Source organism: Anomalospiza imberbis, chromosome 4, assembly GCF_031753505.1.
Source record: "Anomalospiza imberbis isolate Cuckoo-Finch-1a 21T00152 chromosome 4, ASM3175350v1, whole genome shotgun sequence".
NCBI lineage: Eukaryota > Metazoa > Chordata > Aves > Passeriformes > Viduidae > Anomalospiza > Anomalospiza imberbis.
This window is the reverse complement of record NC_089684.1, coordinates 18,321,464-18,348,882: the sequence shown is the minus strand read 5'-3', so window position 1 is coordinate 18,348,882 and position 27,419 is coordinate 18,321,464. Positions and strand designations below refer to the sequence as shown.

The 27,419-nt window shown below is 43.2% G+C and overlaps 1 protein-coding gene across 12 annotated transcripts in view; it reads left to right on the top strand.

The window, feature by feature from the left end:
• The window catches only part of EPHA5 (EPH receptor A5), a 207,058-nt gene that overhangs the window by 115,604 nt on the left and 64,035 nt on the right, over positions 1-27,419 (top strand). For 11 of the 12 annotated variants that reach the window (XM_068187325.1, XM_068187329.1, XM_068187324.1 and 8 more), the window contains 2 exons: positions 3,447-3,602; positions 9,318-9,653. The exons of the other annotated variant lie outside the window; for it this stretch is intronic. In XM_068187325.1, the coding sequence (XP_068043426.1) occupies positions 3,447-3,602; positions 9,318-9,653 (492 nt within the window). The remainder of the gene's footprint in view (positions 1-3,446; positions 3,603-9,317; positions 9,654-27,419) is intronic. 12 annotated transcript variants of the gene reach the window in all.

Genomic DNA, 27,419 nt, shown 5'->3' with positions numbered 1-27,419 from the left:
TGTATCCTTTCAATAGCTGGTGAATTGGAAATACTGAGATAAAAATATAAGAAGACTAAAATAAGATTTAATTAGGAATTAAACACCAGACACCCATGTAATTTTAAATAAAGCCATGTATACTTCATGAAGAGATTATAAGATTGACTGTCAGAAGAGGAATGGTAAGATAAGAGACCAGACTCAAGACACATGCAAGGTAAATTGGTTTTGGACCTGTTCTGCTCTGAAACAAATTTGCAAAACGTCTGAGGCATTGCCACCAGTGGCAGAAAATGGGCAGGGTAACAGTTGCTGCTTTTGGCTGTTCAGCTCAGCAAAGACTGTGCTCCTGGGTCAGTTTTCATCTAAACAGGGTCTGTTCCATCACAGCATCTCTGTCTGTTAAACAATTGCTGCTTGAACCATCTCACAGGCTGTCCCTCCTTTGTGTTGTGTACAAAACAAGCGCAGGAAAGGATACAGAGGGAAGTGTCATAGTAGATACAAATTGTGCCTGAGACACCCATGCAGCTACAGCTGTTTCTGTTCTTGAGCATGGTAGTGCAAGTGTGGCTTCCATCAGGAGCTGCTGGTCATGAGAACCTGGAAGACTGTGCTGGGGAACCCTGAAAATCCCTGTCCTCCCGAGAGCATCTTTTTCAGGTGTGTGGATTCAGCCAACACCATTCACTGGGGCACTTCTTGCATTTATTTTGATTTTCTATACTCCCTTTTATTGCATAACCCATCTCCTGTCCCTGAGTTCTTCCTGTCTAACTGACACAGGAGTATTTCACCTTGGTCCAACAGGATGCTGGTCTGCTGTCTGTTTGTTTTGATAACTCATGCTGAAATCTTCAGTGTAGCATAATGCTCTTGAGCATTCCTCCTAATACTTTTTGAATATAAATGGGACTTACCTGACCCATGAGAGCCTGCAGTTTATACAAAAATTAGTCTAGTTCAGTTCTATTTCACATCTCTCATTAAAACACAGGTTATTTGCCTTGTGCATATCTTGGCTCCATATTTATGAAAAGCACACATTCCCTTTGAACTGAGCTATGTATCGTACCATCATCAACAAGCTACACCTCGTTTAAAATCTGTCAAGGAAAACTGACTTATTTTGCATTTGCTGCTTTGCAGAAAATTGAAGCACAGTAAACTCTTGTGCTGTAATGATTTTCTGTCTGTCTTGATAGGACATAATGAGATAAATTCCAGTCCTTTTTTGAGGGCTAATTACATTGAGTACACAATAGATGTGCACTGCTGTCATTGCATGTTGCACATTTTAGTGCTTTCATTTCTCTACCTCTGTTGTCTGCGTGTGCAAGGGTGTTTGATTTGGCCTTAAAATACAAATTGTGGGCTAGAGAGGAACCATTTGGTGGTCTGCTCTCCCAGAAGACTCTCCAGAGACTGTATAACAGTCCTTGCTGTAGGTAGGGCAGCATTTGAAGGTGATTGTAAAGTAAATAAAAGAATTTATGTGCTGGAAACTGAGGGATATGCCATTAAGCATGAGGGTAGCTTGTGGCAAGTCTGCTGAAAGCCATCAAGAACAGATTCAGCCCTAGATCTGTTTGCTGGTCCTGGTGTCTGGGCACAAAGCAGAACAACTGCACCCTGCAGATGGATACCACAGCCTAGGAATGGAACACTAGTTGGATGATGAGAAAATTTGGAAAACGGGTTTTTAATACCTGTAAATCCCTCCAGTCCAAGCAGTTGTTCTCTACCTGTGTTGTGGGAAGAAAGGGAAGCTGTGGAATGAAGTGGGAGGGTGTTGGTTTGGGGAGGTCAGAAGGGAGATGATCACCCTGTACAGCAGGGTGGAGAGGCTGCAGATCCATGGGGGTGACCTGGCAGCCTGTGTGAGCTTGGGACCTGCTCAGGGCTGTGTGGTGCCTGCTGTGAGAGGTGCATAGTGCAGGCAAGGCTGTGGAGGTGGGTTCTGGGGGAGGCCTGTTGGATGCTCTTGAATCACACATTTGATGCATGAGTGATCTTCATCACCAAAGACTGTTCAGCTCTGGGAGTTGGGAATTGATGTGCAAGTGTCTCACCTTTGGTGAAGAAACTACTGATGTAAAAGGGAAGATGTCAAGGGGGTTTCTCTGGTACTGCAGGAAGTAGAGCCAACTTTAGAAGCAGTTGTCCTAGTTGGTCCATCAGAGGAAAGGGATCACTAGTAAAAACCTATACTTCACCTACAATGAAGATAATTCTGTCATCACTTGCTGAGTTTTAGCACATGCTGTGGTTGTCTGGGACATTCCTGATGGGATAATATTAGTGCTTTCGCTGTGAACTCATTTCCTGTTCAAACTAATTACTGCTGGGAGAGTTTGAATGCAGATGGAAAGGCTCTGGGATTTCCAGGTAACTTCTTCAAGTCTGCTAGCAGATCTATGTATCATTAATATCATACTAGGCAGAAATATTTTAAAGCAATTCAGAAGGAAGAAAGGTAACAGCACTTTAGAGCTGCTTTAACATGACTCCATGTCTCTGCTCTTTGAGACAAACAGAAAATCAACATTTGCTCCTTTTGCTAACAGTGCACTTGTAATTCTGTATATAATGGTATGATACAGAGCCAGCTGGGTTTTTTCCTTAAAAAAATACTTGCAAACTGTGGCTATCACTGCTTCTGGCTGAGTGTGCACACACAGGTGACGTGCAGAGAGCTTCGCATAGGTGAAAAAGCACTTGTTTCAGGAGGATGAAAACAAGATATTACTGTATTCATTTCAAATTACTTTAAAAAAAAAATCCCAAGCTACCCATAGCCGTAGATTTGTAAGAAAAAAAGTAGCTCTCAGATCAACTCCTTGTGCCTCGTCATGCATATGTATTGGAGTTGGAAGAAATATCTTGTATGGTTAGCATGCCTGGTTCAGACTATACCCAGAATAGCCTGTCATGTGGAGCACTTTAAAATTCATCACGGGTTTGCAGGGGAAAAGACCCTAGGGAAGTAGCCTTATCACAATGTCTTAAAGATGTCAATCTTGCGATCCCCTCCACCACTGTGTTGCTGTTTGTTTGCTGAGACATTGATTTCTGGGTGTAGAACATCTTAAACAAAAAACCATGAAATGTATTTTACCTGTTTTCCTAAGACTGAACGAAAAAAAAAAAAAATCACAGTAATGTTTTCTAAAGCAGAGCCCAGATGATGTTTCCTCTAATGCATTCAACAAGGAAAATAAATATCCAGCAATGGCAGATGCTAGGGGAAAGAAATAATCAACAAATTCACATTCTCTTTTCATGCAGATATTTAAGTATGCACTATCTGCTAGTGGCATAGACTGTTTTAAAATATGCAAACTAAATAGCTTGCAAGTATTTGTCTGTTTTATGGCTGAAGATATGGGGTTTTTTTAAAAAGGAAATGTGAAGAGATTAATTTTATGATGGGAGAGCTTAGCCTGTGGTTCTTCTTTTCACAGTATGCAGACCTGGGTTCTTCAAAGCTTCACCCCACAGTCCATCCTGCAGCAAATGTCCCCCTCACAGCTACACACTTGATGAAGCATCCACATCTTGCCTGTGTGAAGAACACTATTTTAGGAAGGAATCAGACCCACCTACAATGGCCTGTACAAGTAAGCATGTGCTTATAGGGTTTTTTTAATCTTTTCAAGCTGTTCCTATACTGTGTCTAGACATTATGATACTAACTAATGTGCTTTTTCAGGCTCTGCACTGGAGTCTGAACTAGTCTTGACACACTTGTAATGTCACTGTCTTTGTCCACCGTACTTCCGGTTACACAAGAAGAGACTTGTCAGTGCTTTTGGCTTTGAAAGCTGGCATCCAAGCCAGGAAGAGTTTTTGTAATGAGCAAATGCTCCATCTGTCCCCCTGCACTGCTGTGTGGACTCAGCCAGCAGCAGGGCATCGGACACCTGTGTCGGTGTGTGCATGGGTGCCAGCGTGGGGCACGCATGCGGGACTAACTACGGGTAGTCCTTGCCAGCAGTAGGCATGGATGGAATCTCCATGGTCCTGCTTGGTGTCACCCATAGCTCATTTTCCGGAAACAAGCTGGGAGAGAGCCCTATCTTTCCAGTCTGCCTGGTGATGGTCACTCTTCTCAAAACTCTATGAGGGGAACTGCTTCTCCAAAATGTAGAACTTATCCCCTCGATGTAGGGGGTGGGCAGTATAACAGGCACATTGGGCTACTGGGACTCCAGGGTGGAGTTGATTTAATCAGAATCACTAATTTTATCCTTCTCCTGCCATCCATGAGCTGTCCTGTCAGCTGTACCTTGAAAGTCCCTTGTTCAGTTTATGTTTCAGATACTTAAGGCCACAATTTCCATGGCCCCAGCTAGTCCTGCTGAGTATAGCCCAGATCTGAGCTGGGACTGTCATGCTCCAAATGTAATTTTTGTGGTGCAAAAGTGGTTGAAAATTACTGAAATGGAATTGAACTACTGGTACAGGAGCAACTGGGGCTTCCAAGAAACTTAAGCAATGGAGGAAAAAGTAGATTTATGACTCCATACATGCTCAGAGCCATTGGACAGTGGTGCAGTGGTGACTTCCATACTGTAGGGAAGTACTTTGCATCGTGTAGGGATCGTAGCATCTTTTGTGCCTTTCCCAGTGAATACAGATGTCCTTCCTAGCTCCCCAAGTTTCCACTTCAAAAAGAGAAAAAAAAAGTCTGTTCCTGTTGGAGACACACTCTCTCAAAGGAAACTGCCCTTGGCAGCTCCCTGCTTGCCTGCGGGAAGCACTTGGAGCAGAATTGAGACCCTTGAACTCTGCCTTTGATTTTCACCAGGCAAAGGAGCATGGCTGTTGGAGGCTGTGCTGCAGGGAAGGAGAAGGCAGCCTTAGGCAGCATTGGAGTCACTGGTGCTGTCAGATCAAAGAGGTCTGGGGGGTTGAGTTATGGCAAGCACTTCCCAGTTTATCAAATAGGTGTGCCAGAGTCTTTTGGAGGCATAGCCAGGGTGGGTTATAGCATGAAAAATCTGATACCAGCATTTCTTGATGTTCATTTTACCCCTTGGCCTGACTTAAAAAACTCAGATAAATGTGGTCCAGCATAGTATTGGGAAACACGCTGAGCTCTGGAACACTCTTAAAGTAGGCTTTTCTGTGCAGACAGAACCAAAGCCAGCAACTGAGAAGAGTTAGGCCAGACCGGTGTCCGCTGTGCCTCCTGCCCACCATCAGTGGTGTTGGTCTCTGCCCTTCTCAGAGTAGAAAGGTACACATCCAGTCTGTCCTGCTGGTGCGTTAGCACAGGGAAGGAGCTGCCATCCCACAGGAGGATGTTTATGCATGCCTATGGCCTCAGCAGCATCAGCAGGGTTCGGAGAGGCACAAGCAAGTTAGGTGAACAACTCCTGTTAAAAAGAAATGAAGTTCAAGAGCCTGTCTCTCCCAGGTTTCTAGTGCAGTTCAGACTTTTTAGGTGAAGGCTGTAATTTCTAGCTCTGCAAATGCCATAGGATTTTCTTTTTATGTTTGTTTGGGGACTTTGTGCTTATTAATTGGTGGTGACTGTCTGAGTTTGTTGGCTTTTACTGTTTGGGTGGTTTTCTTTCACTGTGGGTTTTACTTCTGTTTTGAGAGCTTACTGTAAGCTAGTTTAAAGCCCAGACTTGGTGCCTGAAGCTGTGTTAGGATAGGGCTTGGCAGGGTACCAAGTCCTTCTGGGGCAGATGAGAAGTTTAATACCCATCAAGGCACAGCTCAGCTTCTGTTTCCCTCTGCAAACCCCAGAGCCACAGTTGAGGATATTGCAGCACCTCTGCTGGCATTCACACCTACCACCCCAAAAGCAGGGTGGAATATCTGAGCCTTCTCCATGTGCTTCTGTCACCCTCACCTTCCCCATTCATCTTTTCTTAGGACTTTGTCCTAATACTGCTCTGTTGTGCTGAAGGTGATGAGGAGGGCCCCATGTGCTGCACCAGCTCAGCAGCAGAGGTAGAAGATTTTGGCAGGGGCTGTAAAGAGTAGGTAGCAACACTGGTACTTTAAACCAGTCCAGTTATATCTGGAAGGCAACAGCTCATCATGAACTAAAACACAAGTGAGAGAGACTTGAGACATGAGTGGTAGGAAAATATTGCAAGGGGTTTTTTAAATGTTTTTATTATTTATTGCCACAGAAGATAATAATATTCATAGGATTCCTTCAACAAGGAGTGCAGTTAGAGAATACATCAATGTTTGTTTCCACGTTTACACCTGCAAAGTCCCCTTGCCACTCAGTACAGCTGTAAAATCACATTTTCTTAATTTAAAGCAAGTGTTTTTCAGTTCCAAGCTGCATGAGTCTCCCCACCACCACCACCACCAGCATCACTAAAGAAAACTAGCTGCTATATCACTGTCACTTGCTCAGTTAAGTACAGGGTGAGGGAGGAATACATTTTTGTTCAATTTTTCCATTTTCTTAAGTATGTTTCATAAGTAATGGTTGGTAATTTTGAAACTAATAGTGCTGTGATAGAGTCTGAAATAATTAGTGCTTTCAGACAAAAAATAAAAAATTTTGGTCCTGATGGACATTTGATAATTCTCTTAACATTAATATGTATCTTCCATGAAGTAATTGCATTTTATTTCTTCTTAACAAAGTAATCCTAGCTTCAGTTCCTTGCACAAAATCTCTTTAAAACCAAAACAGTTCCACCCTTTTCTTTTCTCCTCATGTCTCTAACAAGTAGCCTGACTGTTGCTCAGAGCATGTTGGGGAAATATTAGTAGTAATATGACACATGGGACAAATTGAAGACTTTATTGTATTTACTGTAATAGTCTACTTGCAAAAAGTTTACAGTTAACTTTGAGTGTTTATATACGTATATTTCTGTCTTGAGAGTAACTTCTCTTAGGTTCTATTTTTAAAATATGTGGATCAGTAAGCAACAGGTTTGCTGTCCATCAAGGAAAATACCAATATTTTTGTTTTCCTTTGTTTGCCTTTTGTCAGAAAACTGTGGTGCAAAAGGAGTCTTGGGGTATAAAGTAGCAAATTCAAAAATTATATATATATCTTTTTAAAAGTCAGTAGACTAATATCTGTGCCCTTGACAGCAAGAGTTTGGAAATTAAAGCAGACCACCTTAGCATATCTAGGGCCCCCCTATTCTGAAGGTAAAACACATTTTTGTTCTCCCAGCTGGGGTTTAGCCAAGTTTCATTTGGGTACAGCTTCAGGATTCTACTAAAGACCTTTCTATGAGGTCCCGTGAGCACACTAATTTTATAGGTTACAAAAGCCAGTTTTAAAGCATTTCCACTGAAACTGATGTTTTTAAGCCTTCAAGAAGAGTAGCTGACTTTTCTGTTCAAAGCAAGTAAAAACCTCTGGTGACTTTACAAAAGTAATCATTTATCCCCCATTAAAGACACATTGTCCAGTAAGTGTTTTGTGTGCCTGAGTTTTTTATTTTTTCCTAGAGTACTGGCATCAGCAAAAGGGCATTCATCCAGTGAAAGAAAAAATAGGGCAATTTAACCAGTAAAAAACATATAAAAATCCTCAAGTGCAGTACATATAACTCCAAACAGCTCCAGTGATGAATTCCATAGTTTCCATTATATCAGTACAAGTATGACACTGCAGAAAATAGTCTTGACTTGGGCTGTGTGTTGGTGTCATTAGCTAAATAGTGCTGGATCCCTGGGGTGCAGCTTGGGAGTGGATTGCTCTCAGTTCATAGGGATCTGAAGGGATCACAGAACAAAACAAAGATGATCTGGCATTTCCTAAGCCAACTTGGCTTTTTTCTTCAACTGCTTTTCCTCTGAAAAACAAAAACGAAACAAAACCAAAAAACCATCAGGATTATTTATTTCCTCTGGCAGCGAGTTTCTCATTGAATCAGAACAGCTTGAGTCGAAATCATTACAGTGTTTCAGTTTATCAGTGTTACAAATTTTATAGACTCAGAGAGGGAAAAAGAAAAAGGAAATGGAGGAGAATGCTTCTGGTTTATAAGGTGATTTCATTTTTGCAACACTGCCTGTTTTAAATAACTAATCGAGTTTAGTTATCACAACAAAATGAGAAGATGACAGCCTAAATCAGCCTGTTAAGATTCATATGGATGTCTAGCGAGTGAAGCTACTTGTTGGACCTTTTTCAAGGAACTGCTCATGGGTTTCAACAACTTCATTCAAGCCATAGAGGAGTGTGTTGTGTTGCCTTCCCTCGCAAAAATCCCATCCTTTGCTGTATAGTCTCTGGTGGTGCTGTGACTAAAATCCATCCTGGCTTGCTTTGATAAATTTCCTCTTTCTTTCTCATTCATTAGCATTCCCTGCGTACTTAACACAAGGATATCTTGCATGAGACTCCTGCTTGTCCTTTCACATTGTCTTCAGGGTGTATCTGCAGTTTGCCCTTCATCTGCAACACAAACCTGTTCAAAACAAAAACTTTGCAGCACCTTCTGCGAGGAAGCAAGTTTTGAAGGTGCCTCCAGGTGGGCTTTGCTTGCCCAGTCATGGCCTTTCCCACCAGGATGAAGAGAAGCAGCCCACTTTTTGCAGGTGCTCTGGTACCTCTACAGCAGCTGCTCCTCCTTGGATAGCTTTGCCAGTGCCATGCTGGCATCTTGAGCAGGGAGGCTTGGCAAAGTAAGCAAGTGCGGCGTGGGTAACCAGCCGTGCCACAGCCTGGCGGGGACCAGGAGGGCTGCCGTGGAGTGGCTGGACCCAGCCATGTTTCCAGTGGCCCGTGTAGATCACCATCTGCTTTGGGCTACATTGAGTGTCTCACTTTAAGGGTGATTTGGATACCTAAGCTTTGGTTTCACTGCTGCCAAATGGCTGATGGGAAGAGGTGGCTGCATACAGAGGAAAGATTTGGCATCTGAGTTGAGTACCTGGGGGGTGTGAAAACCCCAGTGTGTCTCTTTTTTCTAGGATCTAGGGGTTACTTGTACAAGGGCATTGGGGTGAGGAGGAGCAATCTTGTCCCTGGTGAAGCCAACAGGAACTTGGACAGGGCAAAGACTTGCTAATCCCTTCGCAGGAAGAGCAAGGAGAGCACCAGAGACAATGCCCCAGAGTGAGGTGCTCGTCCTCTTGGGTTTGAGCCAGCCCTGTGTCCTGCCCTCCCATGTAGGTGACTGCATCCCAACACAGATCTCTTGAGCGAGGCGAGAGTGCTCAAAACAAATTCCCGTTTTCCCAGCTCTTCAGGTGTTGTTGCAAATGGTCGCCGTGTACTTTCTGACACGTGAGCAAAGGGGCATCTCTTTTCAGTCTAGAGAGTAGTAGCGAGCAGGATGACTGATGATACTGTTTTTACCATGTGTTTTTCTCACTTTACAAACCAGGACCCCCCTCTGCTCCTCGGAGTGCCATCTCAAATGTTAACGAGACTAGTGTCTTTCTGGAATGGATTCCCCCTGCTGATACTGGTGGAAGGAAAGATGTGTCTTATTATATTGCATGCAAGAAGTGCAGCTCACACTCGGGTCTGTGTGAGGCGTGTGGCGGTCATGTCAGGTACCTCCCCCAGCAAACCGGCTTGAAAAACACCTCTGTCATGATGGTGGATCTGCTTGCTCATACAAACTATACCTTTGAAATTGAGGCAGTGAATGGAGTGTCCGACCAGAGCCCCGGAGCCCGGCAGTTTGTGTCTGTAAATGTAACCACAAACCAGGCAGGTAAGTGGATCTTCAACCTGGGGGAATGTCTGGGGTGGGAGCCTGAACCAATCAGACCCAGTGCAGACCTCCCTTTGGAACGGATGGAAGTCTCCAGGATGGAGGGCTGGACTCTGGCCTCTTCAAATATGGGGGGTGGGAGGTGGGCAGTGCTTGTCTTGTAGGATATAATTACTGCAGTCTTCAGTATGTTTCCTTTCAGCAGGACACATTTTTAGGGTTTGTGACTTCTTCCTTTTACACTAAGCTGTTTGGAGATACCTCCACTTCTTTGCACGTTGGTGTATCTGTCCACTAAACCAGGAAAAAAAAAAAAGCTGTCTTTTCTGTTGGGAAGGGAAAATTTCTATGAGTCCATTTTGGTTAAAAATGGCTAAAACAGCTAACCTTTACAAACAGTTACCCTAAGAAAATTGTTTTTAGTGACTTGGGGAAATTTAATCCCTTTTCTACACTGTGATGCTAAAGTAACTGGGCTTAGGCTGATGAGGTATGGTATGTTGTCACTGCTTCTCCAACAAGGTAGGGCTAGGATTTCACTCATACTGTGTTGCACTGTACAGACAGAGATCATGTAGACTGGTTTATTCCTTTGTCCAGGGCTCTGTTCTGTCTGCCCTTCCTTTGCCCAGAAGTTGAAATGACCTGTCACTTTGGACACAGGCATGGAATTGCCATTGTCCTCTGTCACTTGGAGGTATGATGGGGTGCAAAAACATGATTACATCTCCTTCCATGTGCATCAACACACCAGGCACATCACACAACTTCTGTAAAGCCCCAGAGACTGACCTATCCTTCTCTTGTTCCTCATGCTCTGTGGTTTAGGGTCTCTTCCTTTGCCTATCCGGCTTACTTCTTGCTATTTAATTCAAGGCTTCCCAGTGGCATTTATCCACTGTGAAGCCCTTCCAAGACTGTTAACAGGTGGCATTTGAGACTGTGAGGACTGTGCTGCCAGATCACTGGAGCCACCCCCTGCCTTCTCCAGACAAAGTTCAGCCAGGAAACCTGGTGGGCAATTCAGTGTGACAGCTGGATGTAGATTGGCAGATCCTCACTGTGGAACAGAAAAGCACTAGCTGGAGCAGGGCTGCATCTCATTCCTGCTGCCCAGGTGTACGTGTGCAGGCTTGGCAGCCAGCAGCAAGGAAGTGCAGATACCTGTCCTAGTAATTAAACTGGATTGTTGAAGTGTTGGACAGATCATTCATATGTTTCTTGAGGAAAGGAAATAAAGGCATGCTGGGAATGCTGCTGATAGATGTGGCATGGAATCTGCTGGAGGAATATTAGAGGACAGCAGTATGACACCCATTAAAGGCACCTGTTTAGTGCAGATCGGTGGATGTCACGGTCCTGATGCTGTTTACTGTTTTCCTGTTGTGAGGGCTGCTGCCAGTAACTCTGTTGTTGGAAGAAGTATGTTTTCCTGTTAGTGGGTTTGCATTGGTATTTCATTGCTGCTACTGGATTTTTGCTGATGTGTGGCATTAAATCCACATAAATCTCAGTAAATGTAGCTATGCATGAGGAGATGATACCTCGCTGATCAGTGCAGACAGTGAGGGAAAGGTCCTGGTTTGTGACTTACATCCCAAACTCTCCATAGCTGCAGCAGGATTTATCCACATAGCTGTGTCTCTGTGCATCAGGCCAAGAATAACCCCCTTGCACAGTTATCACTTGCAGCTTTGTATTGGAAGGTCTCTTAGAGGAAATGGGAAACCTGTGACAAATGTGTCTCATGCTAAGGACAAGTGGGTAAGTGTAGCTTCTGGTTAAGTCTCCCTGTTTATCTTAGTGGAGCCACAATCATAGGAGATACTAGTGGATCAAGCCATGGGTCTTTGATACACCGTGTGGTGTTGAAATTGCATCTGTGTGCTTGATGTGCACAGATGCAGTGATTGATTCATCTGTGTGCTTGATGTGCATGGTTGATTCAACAGGAGGTTCAACCAAACTGCAGTGTAAAGAAAGCAGTGGTGACTGTGTTTCAGTGTCTCTCTGGCTGGTCCCAACATGTGTTTGTGAGGTGAGCCAGGCCTGTCTGCTGGAGCTGTAGCATCAAATGGGCTTCCCAGTAATGTGCTCTTTCAGCACTCCCCTGGGCCATCATCATTTTGCCTGTGCCAGAAATAAAGCAGATGGAAAAAGGGACTTTGCAAATCAGACTAACTGCTAAGCATGGAAAGTGAGTGTCTGGTTTTTTAAGGTGCCTCCAAAAAATGTCCTTTGAGGCAAGTAATGGAGTGCTCCATACCCAGTGATTCTGGATATAAAGACTCACTTCAACAGTCCTTTCTCAAGTAAGAGTAGGCAGGGCACGTCTGGCTTCAGGGAGTCTCAGGCCACCCACGTTCCCCCTGGAATTACCTCCAAGAGGTGCAGCTCTTGTGTCTCATCTTTTTCCTTGCACAGGTTTTCTGATGGTGATCATATTTTCACAGAGGCTGGTTAATGAAGTTGAATCAGTGACACAAGGCCAACTGAAGTAATAGGAGAAATCCTGCAACAAGATATGTTGGCTGCAGGAAATTGAAAAATTGCATACTATGGGATAGGTCTGGCTGCTGGAGTCCTGCTGGCACATATTCAGTAAGGCAGCACTGCAGAGAAATGCAGTGTGTTGGTCTGTTTTGTTGGTTTGGCTTTTGTCTATCCCAAGAAGACCATGCTCATTTCAGAACTGCAGAGAATGTGCAGACAGTGAGTCCTCATGTGCACCACCTCTTCTGGGTATGGCAGCTTTTGGCAGCAGAAACTACATCTGGGTTAGACTCTCAAAAGGATTACTTCCTGAAATAAAAAAAAAAAAAAGAAAAAAAAAAAGGTGGTTCTCTCCAAAATAGTTTGTCTCCTTTCCTCTCTCATCTATTTAAGTAATGAGCAAAAGAATTGGGGCTCACAATCCATCTGGCATTTTCAGACTGATGTAATTTTACTCTGAACTTTTGAAATCAAATTTGGAAATACAGAGAGGGAACCATAAACTTTTATGCACAATAAGAGGCCGATTGCTAATCACCATTGGTGACCCCAGCATTCTTCTGTTCCTCCAGTCCTTGGAGACCTGGCAGTACTTGGGATGGGGCTGATCCATGCAGGATGTAGTGGCCTTAGGCTCCAAATACAAGACTAGTTTTCCTGTAACCCTCTTGCAATCTGCAAACCTCTGTTGTTTCTGTGGGATTTTGCTGGTGTTTTTCTGCTGGAAAACGTGTGTCTAGAAAGGATGAGCAATGCCACAAACCATGAGAGATAGAAATTGTGTTGGCCTCCATTGTGGCTACCCTAGAGGTGCAGCAGGCAGACAGAGGACCTTCTTCCCTTTGTAGGCACAGGAGTTGGTCCAAGCATGGTTTTTCCCTATGGCGTTGCTGCAAAATATGTGTCCAAGGGACTTCCCAGCACAGATGGCAGGGAGCCATCTGTAATGCAGTCTCACAGTGTGTTAAAAAGTGTGCCTCATGCACGTGGGCTGGAGCACAGTGAATAATTCATAAGTGGTAATGATAGGATCGAGTTAGCCATCCTTCCCTTGCTCACGGTTTTGCTCGAGTTTTCATATTTTTGAAACCTCCACCTATTTAAATGGTTTCCAGAGAGCAGCAGTCTGTGTGTACTGCTAATACTGAAGTTTGCTCTTCAAGTGACAACTGCATGACTATATTTTTTTTCCTCAGCGCTTTCACCAAGCTGGATGATTAAGGTATGCTGTCGCTCTGGACAGAGATGTGCATCTCCCTTGAGGTCTTTCATCTTATCTGCCCTGTGTACAGAAAGCACCTACCATGACATCCTGGTCAGAGGCGTGTCTCGTAATGGGTCCATAGGGAGCAAACAGTCTTGATTCATGGTTGCCTATGTGGCTGTTGTATCATCGCAGGAGCACACTGGAAAGATGCAATGTTTGAAACCTTTCTAGGCTTAAAACCTGCCAGGAGTATGCACTTTAAGCCAGCCTAAACAGCCGAGCAATTTTCTTTGCTTTTGATGTCAGCAAGTTCCATGCTGGGTATGGCTTCAGGCACAGAACTGGCCTGGAGGTGGGGGGTATGAGAGTGGGGCAGTTCTCCTGCCAGCATCCCAGGTGCCACCGACTCCTTTGCACTTAAAGACCTTCTCTGTGTGTGCTTTTAGATAAACCCCCTGCCTGTTTTCTGTTTGAAAAGTCAGAAGCCAGTATTCAATCCCCTTCTGTGACCTGTATGATATTTTTGCCCTCCTTCTGGGCAAGAAGGAGAAGGATACAGATGTGCTTGCTAACAGAGGAGGAGTTAATATGTCTAATGCCTCAAGGAGTCTGTGTGCCTGAGGCCAAACCAGAGATAGAAGTTGCATCCTGTGAAGCAGCAGTGCTTTTTAAGCAAAGGTGTTGGAGGACAGAACCTGGCAACCTGTAGTGCTGTCTGGGAGGCATGGCTAGGTTCTTACTTGACCAAAAACCACTAGATGCTTGGAGCAACTAGAAGGCTCTTGGAGCAGGGAAGTGTGCTGAAAACCACAGTCCTTCCTTTAATTGTGCAGGCTGGGATGCTGCAGTGGAAGGGAGCAAGGGAGATGGTGTTTTCCATAGCAGTCAGGATGTGTACATTCTTTGAAAAGCAGACAAGGGCAATTTGGAAAGGGAAATCTGCAACACAGAGCTTGCTGCAATCTTACATCAGTATCTGCATGCTCTTGAAACCAAGAGACTGCAGCCCTGCACAGTCTGGGAAGACATCAGAAAATGAGGCAAGAGATGGGAGCCACATTTTCAGAGATTGCCTTTGGGAGCTGATGGGTTCAAGTCCTGCAACATTCAGGGTCTGATTCTTCCATCTTTGAAGTCTTCATAGGTTTGTTTGGTTTGATGTGGGGAAGGGAGCAGTTTACTTATTTTCTTCAGTAATAAGAAAATTTTCAAGGGGATGCTCCAGTAGAGGCAGCATGTTCCATCATCTCACACAAGAAGCAAGACTGGTCTTGCAGCTCCTACTTTTCAGCCAGAATTGCTGGCCCAGGGTCTGCAAAAGCTTAAGCAGATGCTTTCTTCTGGAAAACTGCCTTTCCACAACCAGCATGTTATGCAGGACTTGCCTTTAAATATCCATTGTAACCGTACTTGATCCACTGGGCTGCATCACCTTCCTAGCAGTGGTCACTAGTGGATACCATACAAGGGATAAGAGCAGGAAGCACACATGTCCCAGTGCTTCCTTAGAGCTCTCTCCAGCCTCTGGGGAACACCTCTCTGTGCTTTATAGCCCTTAATGGATTTTTCTCGCATGAATTTCTCTAATTATTTTAAGGACTCTGAGAAAATTCTAGCGGCTGCAGGCAATCCTTTATGAATTTGGTATGTCTGGTAGTTTAAACTCTACTTTAGATTCACACTGGCCAGAGAGGAGCTATTAGTGGCATAAATAGAGGTTTTAAGGTTTGCAATTGCCCATCTCTGTGGAAAGCACGGCCATTTAGAGATGCGGCACTGGCTTCCAGTGTGTTAACCCACGTACTGCAGCATTTAATCTAGAACAATGTTATCTTAAAAGCAAAAAATGTCTTCAATACCAGTATGGGTGAATACAGGGTTGTTTTAATATGTGCAGGTAAACTGTACTGCCTCAAAGACCATAGTCTCTATTTAAACCAGAGTGCACCCTGCACTGCCCCTTGCAGCAGGATCTTTCTGCTGGCTGTGAACACCCTTCATGTCCAGGGAGATGTGAAAATTAGTGTTCAGCCAGAAAGAGAATAATTTCACTTGTGAAGTTCCATGCATATGCTGGTAATCAGCTTCAAGGGGTATTTTGGTATATTTTTGAAGCATGGTCTCATGCAGTCGCAGGTTGTGAAAAGCAAACACACTGGCAAAGTAAAACCTGAAAGCCAGTGCTGTACAAAAGGTTGATTGTTTGAATTTTTTGTTGTTGGTTTTGGTGATGGCTGCTTTTATACTGAATGCAGAATCTTCATCCAGCATCCTATTCTGGAGTCATGAGTTCACCCCAGCCCAGATGGCTGGATGTCTGCTACCAAATGAATTATGGATCAGATTAATATTTTACACTTTTATTTATAATTCCCCTATTGGTAATTGCTACTTTTTCATAGTTGTTATAAGCCTTTTTGTTATACTTCACATATTAGAAATACATGCTTGAATACTGAGACAAGTCTTTGGAATGTGAAAAAATAACCCAAATTACAACATGACTTTTAGTTAGAAGTCTTTTTTTTTTCTGGAAGTAGGTGAGACAACCCCATGGCTGATATATAAGGACATTAAAAGATGAAATAAAAACCATTTTTCTGCATCTGCAGGCAGACCTTTCAATTTTGACATGAAATTAAAACATCTTATTTGTAGATGAAAATAAAAACAGTAAGAAGAGTTGTCTTTATCCACCCTCCTTCTGAAAAAGGGAAAAAGAAGGATGCTGAAGATCTCATGATGAGATTCAGCTGATGACAACCATTGTGTATTGGGCAGAAGGGTGCAGGTTTTGCCATCTCCCAGTGGCAGTGAGACAGACATCTTTATGGTGAAGCAATTAGTCTTCTTCAAAGTGTGCTACTTGTGAGGCATGAGGTACGAAAAGCAAATGCTGCGTTATACCTGGGGAAAATGAATCCTTGGACTGCACCCACATGGTGCCATGCAGATGGGTGTGAGGGAGAAAGACCTGCCCAAATATTTGGATTGACATGCTGCAACCAGCAGGATTGACACTACTCTGCAACGTCCCCGAGCCACCAGAATCCCCAGCAGTGATATCGGCTCAGGCTTGGGCAGATATTGGGCAATCTGACTCCAGGTTTTTAGAGATGCATCAGTAGCAAATACTGACTTTTTTCCAAAAAGCATAGAGAGGCCATGCTGCGATCAGGTGTAGTAAGATCTTCACAAGGTCAGAGCTTTATGAAACTTGTGTTTTTGCAGGACATTACTCATGTTACATTACAAGAGTGATAGAGCTGGTTTAAAATCTTATTTCCCATTTTGCTGGCATATTTTTAAAGAATTGCCAAGTAATTTTATACGAATCTAATTCTAATCCCCTTAAAACACATTCTTCAAGGCCAAGGAGTTCTCTTTGTATTGTGCTGGGCACGGTACCTGGCAGAGAGCAAAAGTAAAGCATCTGAAATGGTTGCTCTGCCCAAATAAAATCATTTTATAGATTTTTTTTTTCCCCCATGAATGTTGCTTTTGAATTTCACTGATGATAAAGTCCCATTCAGCTCTTTAATCTCAGTCTGCAAGCTGGTAATTCCATTGTCTCCTATGTTATTTCTCTGATTTTAGCATTAAAAGTAGTTTTACATTTTTAACAGTCTGCATAAATTATCCTTCTGAGAGTACTCTTAAGACATCAGGACTCCAAAATAGCCAAAAAAGAATGTAAAAATACTTTCAGTATTTTTCTGTTGGAGAAATAGCAGTGGGCTTGCAGGCATTTAATAAACAACACACTTGTTCTCTGGCTGCAGTACCAAATCAAGTAATCTCTTTATAGTAATCTCCCTCAAAAGTTAAATATAACAGTGGAGGAAACAGAGGAGTTTGAATTTGCATTTCCGTAGTTGTGCATTGAGAGAGCTGTGCTATAGAAACACTGCTCAGGGTATAGCAGCTTCACAGGGCATTTCTCCTTTCCCATGCACCCATCATGCTGATGAGTGTGAAGGTGTAAGTACACGGCAATGTGTGTGCCATGGTTTAGTTGAGGTTTTAGGGCATGGGTTGGACGCGATGATCTTGAAGGTCTCTTCCAAGCTAGTGATTCTGTGTGCATTTGTGTATGTGTATTAGCATGCAGGAGAGAACACAGAGGTTACCCACCCTTGTTTTATGTGGGTATCTGTGACAGCTGGGCAAACCTCAGACACTTTGGATGCCTTTCACTCTTCATGTCCTTGTGCCAAATTGCTGCCTAACTGGGCCCACATTTAAAGAGATGGCTCTCTGTGCTGCAAGGCCACCCGACAGTTCTCTGGTCCCTTTCTCCTTCTGTCTGTTTTCTTTTGCCGTGAGCATGACCCTTCTTCAATAAGCAGTTTGTAACATTTATTTGTTCATATGGCTAGACTTTTTTCCCTTGGTTGCTGTTGTGCCTGGTGTCTGCACCCACACAGCAGGCTGGCTTCTGTATCCCAGGAAGGATTTTGCTGTATCAGAACTGAGCTCCAGCTCTCAGTGTGCATGAATTACAGGTTCCCAGTTGGTATTTTATAGTATCAGGCTGAAAATGCTTTTCTCCCCTGGATTGCTTCTCATTGGAGAGGTGTTGTTTCATTGAAGCTTGGAATGTTTTTCCACGTTTTCTGTTGTGGTTTCTATTACAATATATTTTGACAGCAAATCCCTTGCTCATTCCTTGAAAGATTTCCAAAATGTATTTCTTTTGTATTTCTTGCAAAGGGCTAATGTAATAGAAGTGGTAGGGCTGGCTAGTACTTTCTTCCAGATTACTGCCCTTTCTTTCCCCACTATGGGGAGGACATGGGGACAGGGAGGGGACAGCTCTATCTGAAGAGCCAAGAGTAGCACTAAGGTGACAGATAACCCAGCAATAAATAATATTTCTTCCACAGCAGCTGGGCCAAAGTTCAGCTACATGCAAATACTACAAAAAGCTCAAGAGTTGGAAGGTTTTAATTAAAACACATTTCAGCTGTGCTCTTTTGCCAGCGTGATGGAATGCTTGCTGTATCTCCTGGTCCTGGAGGAGCAGTCCTGATCAAAAGCAAGTAACTTTCCAGCTAGATCAGTACAATAGAAATCATCAGAAGAAAAGTGTTATTATTTATTTATTTTCCTGGTTTTTCGGGCTTGGCAATTTCTAAGAATGCAAGCTCTGATCAAAAGGCCCTGTACGAATCGATGTGGAGCACCCAATGGCTATGGTGGTGCTGGGTGAGGGTTTTTCTCCTGCCATGCAGGAAACTGGAGTGAGTCACTGCTCTGTGCAGAGGGGCCGACCACGCTGGACTGATCCTCTAAGTGCTTCGGCAAGCCTTGGAGGGAGCACTGATCTGGGAAATAGATGGAAAAAATAGCAATTTCTCTTTTGCATTTGACAAAATCTGCCCTGTAGGCTTTGGCCAGAGATGGTGGGTGGGCAGAGTGGTACAAGGAGCCATTTGCATCTGGCCCCTGGGCTCTGCAGAGAGAGAACAATGCCTCAAAAGCAAATTTGGAGAATTAGATGGAAAATGCCAGTGGAGGGCACTAGCACTGCTTACTGCCTTCCCAGGAATACACAGCACAGTTGCCCACCGTGCTTCTGGATCCTGCTGTGCAAATCTTGTGCATCTTTGCTGTCTGCACCTACAGGAGATAAAAGGAAGCAAAGCTGAATCAGGTAAAAGCAGAAAACTGGGCTTGCCCTCCCTCCTTTGGTTTGCAAGGGTTTATGGGATGCTGTGTGCCATTTCTTTGTAGCTTCTTTCCAACTTTCTGCAGTCTGCCTCAATCCAAGGAGAGAAAGTGCTGCTCAGCCAAGTAGATTATTAATTATTCTATTTCCTGAGTTGCCTTCCACACAGTCCAGCATTAGTGTGGCTTATTATGGGGGGGCTAATCTACACTGCACCATTATCCTGTCATCTCCAGAGCTCTACGTTCCCCACAATGGGCTCCTGCTTTGGATCATTAAGCCATGAAGCTCCATAGTTCTGCCTTGTTCTCCTGAGGAGTGGCACCAAGAGCATGAAATTGTTTACTGTCCTTGTTGGAGACTTATGGTCTGATCCCTTAAACACCTGGCCATGCAAGGACAGTTTCCACAGAGAAGTGCTCTCACCCAGTTCAGTAAACTGGAAGACTGTCACTGCAGAAATGACTGGGTTATTTAATTTATTGTACATCCCTCTGTCCCAGGTGCAACTCAGCCCCTGCAAGGACATGGAAATGAACTGGAGGATGACTGGGTAAGGATGCACATGAGGGCACAGAGCCATCTCCACCTTTTCCAGAACTGCAGACAGCAACTAACAAAGCTGGGTGTGCATGAAGGACAAAATGCCCGGTGCCTTCCACAGAGGTGTTGCACCAAACCCTCTGCTACATGTTGGCTGAAGCTTCAAGGGGGACCTCTGCTAGAGTCAAATAGCCCTGAGGGCTTTGTGTGCTATTTGCAATCCTGGCAGAACATCTCTATAAAGCAAAACAAATCCTCTGTAAAGTAGTCAGTTGATAATATTGTTTGTGCTCTAGTAATAATTGTGTGTCTGTTGTGGCCTCACACTCTTCCTCTATCTCCTGATATTGGTCAGTGAATGAGAACTGATATTTTAAATTCAGTTTGTACAGTGTCCTGTTCTTCATTTAGGACAAAATTGGGTAGTTAAATACATGGTCGTTATGCAAATTAATGCAAGTTGGTTCAGCTTTCTTGTATGCAGACCTGATGGATACAGCATCATTGGAAGGGATACCTAATGTCAGTAAATTGCTGTTTCAATGCCTAAAACTTTAGGCATTGCCTTCATCAGGGAGGTTTTTTAGGCATCTGGTTCATCTATGGGGGAACTGAGGCATGGAGGTGTGGTGTGACAGACTAGAGGACACGCACCAGGACTGGGACTCTTCTTGCTGTTCCTTGCACCAGCTGAACTCTTCCCATAGGGCTGGAGCCCTAAGATGCATTGGAAATGTTTCCTAACCTGTTTTCCAAACTAACTTAAGATCAGAAAAAAGAGGCTGGCCAGAGTCCACTGGAGATGGGCTGTTGGGTTTGCTTTTTCTGAATAGGTTTCAGTATTATTGTGATTTCAGTTTCACTGCAGCATTAGAGATAGAAATGTCAGACAACAGTGTATTATCCAAAGCATTTAGTGAACTAAAGCATGCTGAATAGCTTGGGGGAATGTGTGACAGGGGGCCCCTTCGCTCCCAGTCTTAATTGCTTGCAATAGTGAAAATTTCCTCCTTTCCTCTTTTGCACCTTCTGTCAGGAGAGACAATCTTTGATCCAAGTCCAGCTGAGTGCAAGGTGTTGCCTTCAATACATCTGCTCAGTGAACTGTGCTTTGTCTTCTAGAAAGGGAGCTGTTAATAATGTGACAGTGTCCATTCCAAGCTGTTAAAAATTCCACTGCCCAGGTGATTAAATGTAACCAAAATCCTGATCGTTTTGATTTGGTATCTAGCAAGAGAGCAATTGCTACCTATTCAGTAAATACAGTTGAGTTTTATTTGGCCTCTGACAGTAATAGTATTTAGAGTGGCTTGGCAACTGTTCACTGATGAGGGTCCAAAAAAAGCACTTAACAAAATCAAGTGATAGCAGGAATAAACTGCTAAAGACACTGGCACTGTGTTTATCCACTTGAGCGCTTTAGCAAAGATTTCAGGGGCTCCTCCCGGTTTCTCTGCCTCTCTTCAACTTTTTAACTTCAATCACGAGCCCATCTGCCAGGGACTGGTAAGGTGCCTGCCTCCTGGCCAGGGGCTGTGTCAGGCTCTGGGGTCACACAGCCCTCTGCTCCCTGGTCCCCATGTCTGAGCCCCAGGCAGGTGCCCAAGGGGCTGTGCCAGGGGTTGGATGGGAGAATATCCAGATATCTAAAGTATGGAACTGTCAGATCTCCTGCCTCCCTGTCTCTATCTCCAGCTACTCTGCCTCATAGAAGTAATGATTCTGGGGATGAGGCATGCACATGGCTCATGAACCAGTGGACCATGGAAGTTCTGTGCACTTTGCCCTAGCAGGAGGAAAGCTTTGGCACACACAACAGCCGCCTCCTTCTCCCTTTGCCATGAGGGTGCTTGAAAACTTTAGACATGCCGCAAGTCAGACAATTTTACAGCTGCCGTTTGGCTGAGTATAGGAGTGTTTTCCTCTCCAAGAGAAGCAGCAGCTATTTTTCACAGAGCAAATGAAGCCACCTGTTGGGTTAACTGGGCTTTATTAAGTCCCCCAGGCTGCCTTGCACAACCTTTAGGGCCCATAGGAGTCTTTGAAGTACCATTGAATTTCATTGTTAATGTCACAGTCATTTACTGTGAATGGAAAAGGGTATTTTTTTTTCACTCCCAGGCATGAATAAACTCTTTAGATTGCAGGAAATAATCCCTCTTAAAGGAGAGTTGAAAGTGCTGTCTTCTAATAGAAGAAACCTGGTTCTGAGCAGATGCCTAGGACTGCTCCAGGTCTTCTTGAAAGTACTGGGTTTGCTCAATGATTAGAAACAGAATAAATTAAATGAAAGGAAAGCAGATGATGACAGGGTAATACATGTGTCAGAGAAGGGGAGGGAGTGATGAAGGAAAAGTACATAATGTGGATGACTTCAATTATGTGGAAGGTGGGAAGATTGACTTCCCTATCCTGACTGGGGTGTGTGAGAAGATACATTAGTCTGTATTCTAGCAGAGGTTGATGAGGTCTCCTCCGAAATGTTAGTAGTTACTTGGATGAAAAAGGGTGCACTTGCTGGCAATATTTATGAGAGCTTTAATTACATTTCACAGACTGAGTTCTAATTAGAAGGGAAAGTAGGGGTGAAAGGATGAACAAAAATATGTACAGCATGTTTTAAGAGCACGGTGATAAATCTATGACTAAGGATTATAGTAAACAAGATAGTCGTACATTGTGGCATCATTTGCACACTTACATTTTTAGATGCTTACTCCAAGTTCCCTTCCACCTCCCCCCATCACAAGAAAAATGTGTATAAAGGGGTCAAACACAGGCCTCTGTTACTCCTCTTCCAAGATGGAAGACAAAGATCATTTGCAATTGCTGCGATACAGTGCTATTACTTTTCTAATTTTTTTTGTTAATTCATTAACTGTGTCATAAAATGGCACTCCAGAAAAGGCAGACAGAGACAGATCACAATGTTTGTCTCCATGCTGCATGAATAGTGGGAAAATATTGCTGTCATCAGCACATCCTTTCACATTGCTGTGGGTTCTCGTGTTTAGAATCATAGAATGGTTTGGATTGGTTTTCATTATCCTTGCTATAATCTCACCTAACCAGCTTCTTATGCAGATGACCATGATGCCCATTTATTTTTATGTCAGGAGGTAACACTCAAAGGGGAGATATATCAGTTGCTCAGCACTGGCTTAATTCCCTCTGCACTGTAGTAAAGCAGGGACTCTGCCACTGACTTCACTGCAAGGACAGTGCCTCCATGTCTGAGTGGAATTGGCACAATTCTCTCATTATATCCCTCAGAAAGAAGCGTCTCTGTACTCTTTACTTGTGGAGTAAGCTGTTTGCCAGTATCTCCACAGATTATGCAGGTAAGAGGTTTTGTCTAACACCATCAGCATTAGACAAACGGGCAATACTTTGGATCTTGTGGTGTTGGTAATTAAAGTAAAGGTAAGTCTTCAGACACTTCAAGACAAACACTGAAATTCTGTCTGGAGAACAGGAGGGATTAGCTAGTGATACTGCTTTTGTTTCAGGTAACACTGTTCCTCCCTCTGACTCCTAAAAGGGTTAACAGTGTTTCTTAAACAGTAGTGAAATAGCTTCAGTGAAGCAGTGGCAGTACATCAGCAAATGCAGTTTTTTTCTCTTCTTTAATTCCATGATCACACTTGGTAAGCTAAAGCAAAGCACAAGAGAAAACTCCTCTTTCTTTGGTGATGCTGAAAACAAATCCTTGTTTATTTAAAAGTAGCTGTGTCAGGAGGAAGGTATGATGGAGTATAATTGCCAAATTCTTATGTGGTAATTAGTATCTTGCAGCCATCTCAATGCTGTTAAGATACAGGCATAATTGCACATAGGATGCATATATTTGTCATGGAAGTTGGCACTTCAGACCATTAGGGAGTATTGTAGCTTTGCTGTATGCTGCACATAGATTAATCTAGTTTAGGAGACATAAGAGCCTGTCAGAGATGCTCCCATCATCCAAACATTTGTAACATTAGGTGGTAGGAGAACACTTGGAGAGGCACCAGATGATTTCCATAGCCTTGCTGCAATCATATTGTGGGTTCCTGATACTTGTGCATTTCCAGAGGTTTACCTGTTGCTGGTTGCAATATTCACCTCTGCCTGTTTTATTTACACACATTAAAAATAAAAAATAAAGTGGACAGGTCCAGGAGAGCGGAGTGTTGCATTTGTGCTCTGTTGTGCAGGATATTTCTGTATGCCAGCATTGGAGGAGAGAAACCTTGACTCTTGGGAGCCCCTGAGAAAAGACCTGTGAAGTAACCCCAGATGGACATCACAGGCATGGGGCTCTGCCACCTTGAATTTAAAAAAAAAAGGGTTGTTTGGAATTAAACATGTTCCCTTGTCAGCCCATCCAAGAAAGTATAGGTAGAAGCAGTATGTTGCAGAACTAAGCAAGTCTGGAAGTCGTGTCTAGGAATAAGATAGGAACAACTTGCCAAGGGAAGATGATTTTCAGTAAAAGGTCATAGCTAGAAACTCATCACTTGGGGCTTTTTAATTAAATATTTGGGAAGGGATGGGCAAATAAGATCTCAGGGGAGAGATTGTTTCAACCACAGGCCTAAGGGTGCCACCAAAGATGAGAGCGTACACGCTCCAGTAGAAGATGTTAACTGCAAGCCTTGTAGTGCTTTGTGAGCAGTGGGAATGTCCCTCCTGCACTTGCATTTATAGGCTGCAAAAAAGAGTGAAGTGATTTTTCCCAAGGTCACCCATCAGTTCATAAGCAGGGCCAGGAAGAGACCAAAAGTCACCAGGGTCTAGTGACACTATGCTTTGCTGGATTCAAGGTGGAGATATAAATGTAACTTATTTATTTGTGTCCTTCCTTTAGTCCCCCTGTTTCTTGACTCATTTTTAGAGCTCTGCACAGGAATACTGGGTTAGGGATTGAATCTTGGTGTACATCAAGTCCTTCCTGATGAAGGACTGAAGTAGAAGGCTATAAATAGTATACCTTCCAAAATGGAAGGGCACATTTTTTCTGTGTTAACCTGCAGCTGACCATAGGTCCAGGTGGTCTTCTGTTTCATTCATTTCTTTGGCTAATTCATACTTGGAGGGATGTATTACATTTTGCCTTCCCATAGTGGATCAAATTCTTGTCTTGCTTGTATGGAAGCTACTTTTGATGAAGTTGGTGAGTAGCCTCTCATGTAGACAAATGCAAGGAAGGGCCTGATGTCTCAGGTAGGTTTGATCACCACACTTTTTTCTCTGGATGTCTTCACAGCTGCTCTTGTGTTTCTGTTTGGGCTCTAGAAATTTTGGCTGTAAACATAATTTTTTTCCCCAGGGTTTTGAGGAAGCAAGATTATCTTGAGCATGAAAGTACCATCATTCTGATTTTTTTTATTTTATCAATACAGTGTCTTCCCCACATTCTGAAAACTCTTTTGCCGAGGTCATTCAGTATATAGTTGCAGTATATGATTTGACATGTCTTACTGAAGAAGAGATGAAGCAGAGAACACCAGATTTATTACTGGGTCACTGACTGAGATATTTTTTGAGTTCCCAGGGCTTTATCATAGTGGCCATCCTGGGTCTTGTTAGTAAAGAGATGATCTCAAGAATTAGATCACTGAGATGATAATACACTGCTGTGTTAGACAAGATTCATGGTTGAGAGAGGATATGGCATTTACTGGGCCTTTTAAATGTCACATCCAGACTTTAAAGGCCCTAGTCTTAGAATAAACAAAAGAGAATGCAGGTAGCTCAAGCAGCTTTAAAATGAGCAGCATCCTGTGGTCTATATTTATGCACCAGATACCAGACTAACCAGCCACTAGAAACCATGCAAGGATGATAGCAGTGTATTTCTTGAAATGCAAGGTAAGATGTGCCTGTGTGGTCAGCATTCCCTTCATTTAGCTGCAGAAGGAAGTAAGTAATATGAAGTTCTTATGTGATGCACAAGAAGTTAGACTGGCAGAAGAAGAAGAAGTTAATGGCTTGAGTAATTTTGGTTGGAGTACAGTAAATGAAGTGATTGAATACCACGCAAAGTAAGCAGTCTCTGAAAGCAGTTGCTTGGCAGTTGAATGACTGGATGGAATTTTTTTTTTCTGTTTTCTTAGCTATGTGATAGTTCAAGTGGATGGGCAAAATATATTTCTTTCCTCAGACACATTTTTCACTGATAGAACAGGCCCATAGGAGGGTAACCCACAGAGCTGAATTCTGTACACTGCAGTGCTGTAGAGCATAAAAATGCATGTGGGCAGTTCCCACTGATCAGATGTGATAGTTCAGTATCTGCAGGCCTTGAAAATCGGGTTTTTTTGTAATTTTTATGAACTGATAAGTGTTGCCAAATTGCTTGGAAATTTATTGGCAGTCTTCAAGGGATATTCAGCTTTAAAAACTACACTTGAAGCATACATCCCTTCTTCAGGCTTTTCTTGATTTTTTTCTGTGTTGCTTATGGAAGTGTGCATGTGTGTATATCTATATTTAAAAGTTTCCTTTTCTCTTTTGTTTTTCATGCTCTCAGTAACTATTGTATTGATTTTTTTAAACAATTTTTTTTCTTCAGTACTAATTTCTAGAACAAAGTTCAGTTATTTCTTAAAATGTTTTATTCTTTTAACCAAGTGGCACGATGGAGCAGCAAGTCACTGCGTGGTGAAGTTTGGTAATCTGCCCTCAGGATTGAATTGTTATTGATTTAAAGGAAGATGAAAAGTCAGTGGTGTTTTGTGGGATGGCTGAATGATCTCTTTTGGCCTTAAGATCTAGGTATATTGATTTAAAATTATCTTGCTTTACCTGCTGCCTATAAATTTACAAATTCAAGGTAAATGAACATAAAACACATTCTGTGTGAGTTCACTGTATTTGTATAGGGTTTTAAGGAAACCATTTTAAATGCTGTTCTTTTTATTAATTCTGCTTAGCTGTGTGTAGCTCTCTTAGAGTACTTCTCATTTTGGGGGGTAGTCTAGCAACATTTGTATACTTCACTGTAATTGAATCCTGATGCAAATCCAAGTCTTTGTTATTCTTGCATTCACTGCAGTGACCTTGATAATGTGAGTGCTTCACCTTTGCTGCTCCTTGGAAGGCAGTCCTGTGAAATGGGATCAATTACGTGCATTGCTAGGATCCCATTTTCAATACCACTGAATTAAAAACAGTTAGAGCTAGTTAATGGGCTTCCCCCTTGTGTGAGGGAGGGGCAGGGGGAATGAACAAAGGAGAATAGAAGCTGAATTGTTTGAGAGGAGGTAATCTCTATTTTGTTTCTGCCATAGATTAGGAATGATCAATTATCATGTCAGAAGGCAGAGAAGCTAATATGCCCCAGAATCTACACATAGTTATTTAATCATCCTGCCTGATGCATAGCATTCATCATTCACGTTTTTAATGCCACTTACTGTTATAATGTCACATTTATGCAGGGAACATTTAGGGAGGGAGAACCATGCTAATAGGCAACAACCTGAGGAACAGAATAGTGGGGAACCCGTACGGTTTGATTTCTCTCTCTTCAATCTCAGCAGCCTGAGCCCTGGACTCATGCAAACTGTTGTACATGTCTGATCTTGAGATGATACCCCTGTGGATGACTCAAGGCATCGTCTGAAGGAACAGCTTCATGAGTTCCCATCTGTACTGGGTGGGTAGTTCTCAGTGGTGCTGGAAGCTGCTTTTTTCCAAGAGCAAGTGGGAGCTAACACCATCACAGTCCTGTGAAGGAGACAGGGAAATGCCTGTGAGCAGCTGGTGTTGGTGCAGTAAGCTCTAGTATCCATGCCATCCCGTCATCTGCTGTTTGGACTACTTTGAGATGTCTTCAAGGCACAATTGCAGCCGCTAGATGCAATGA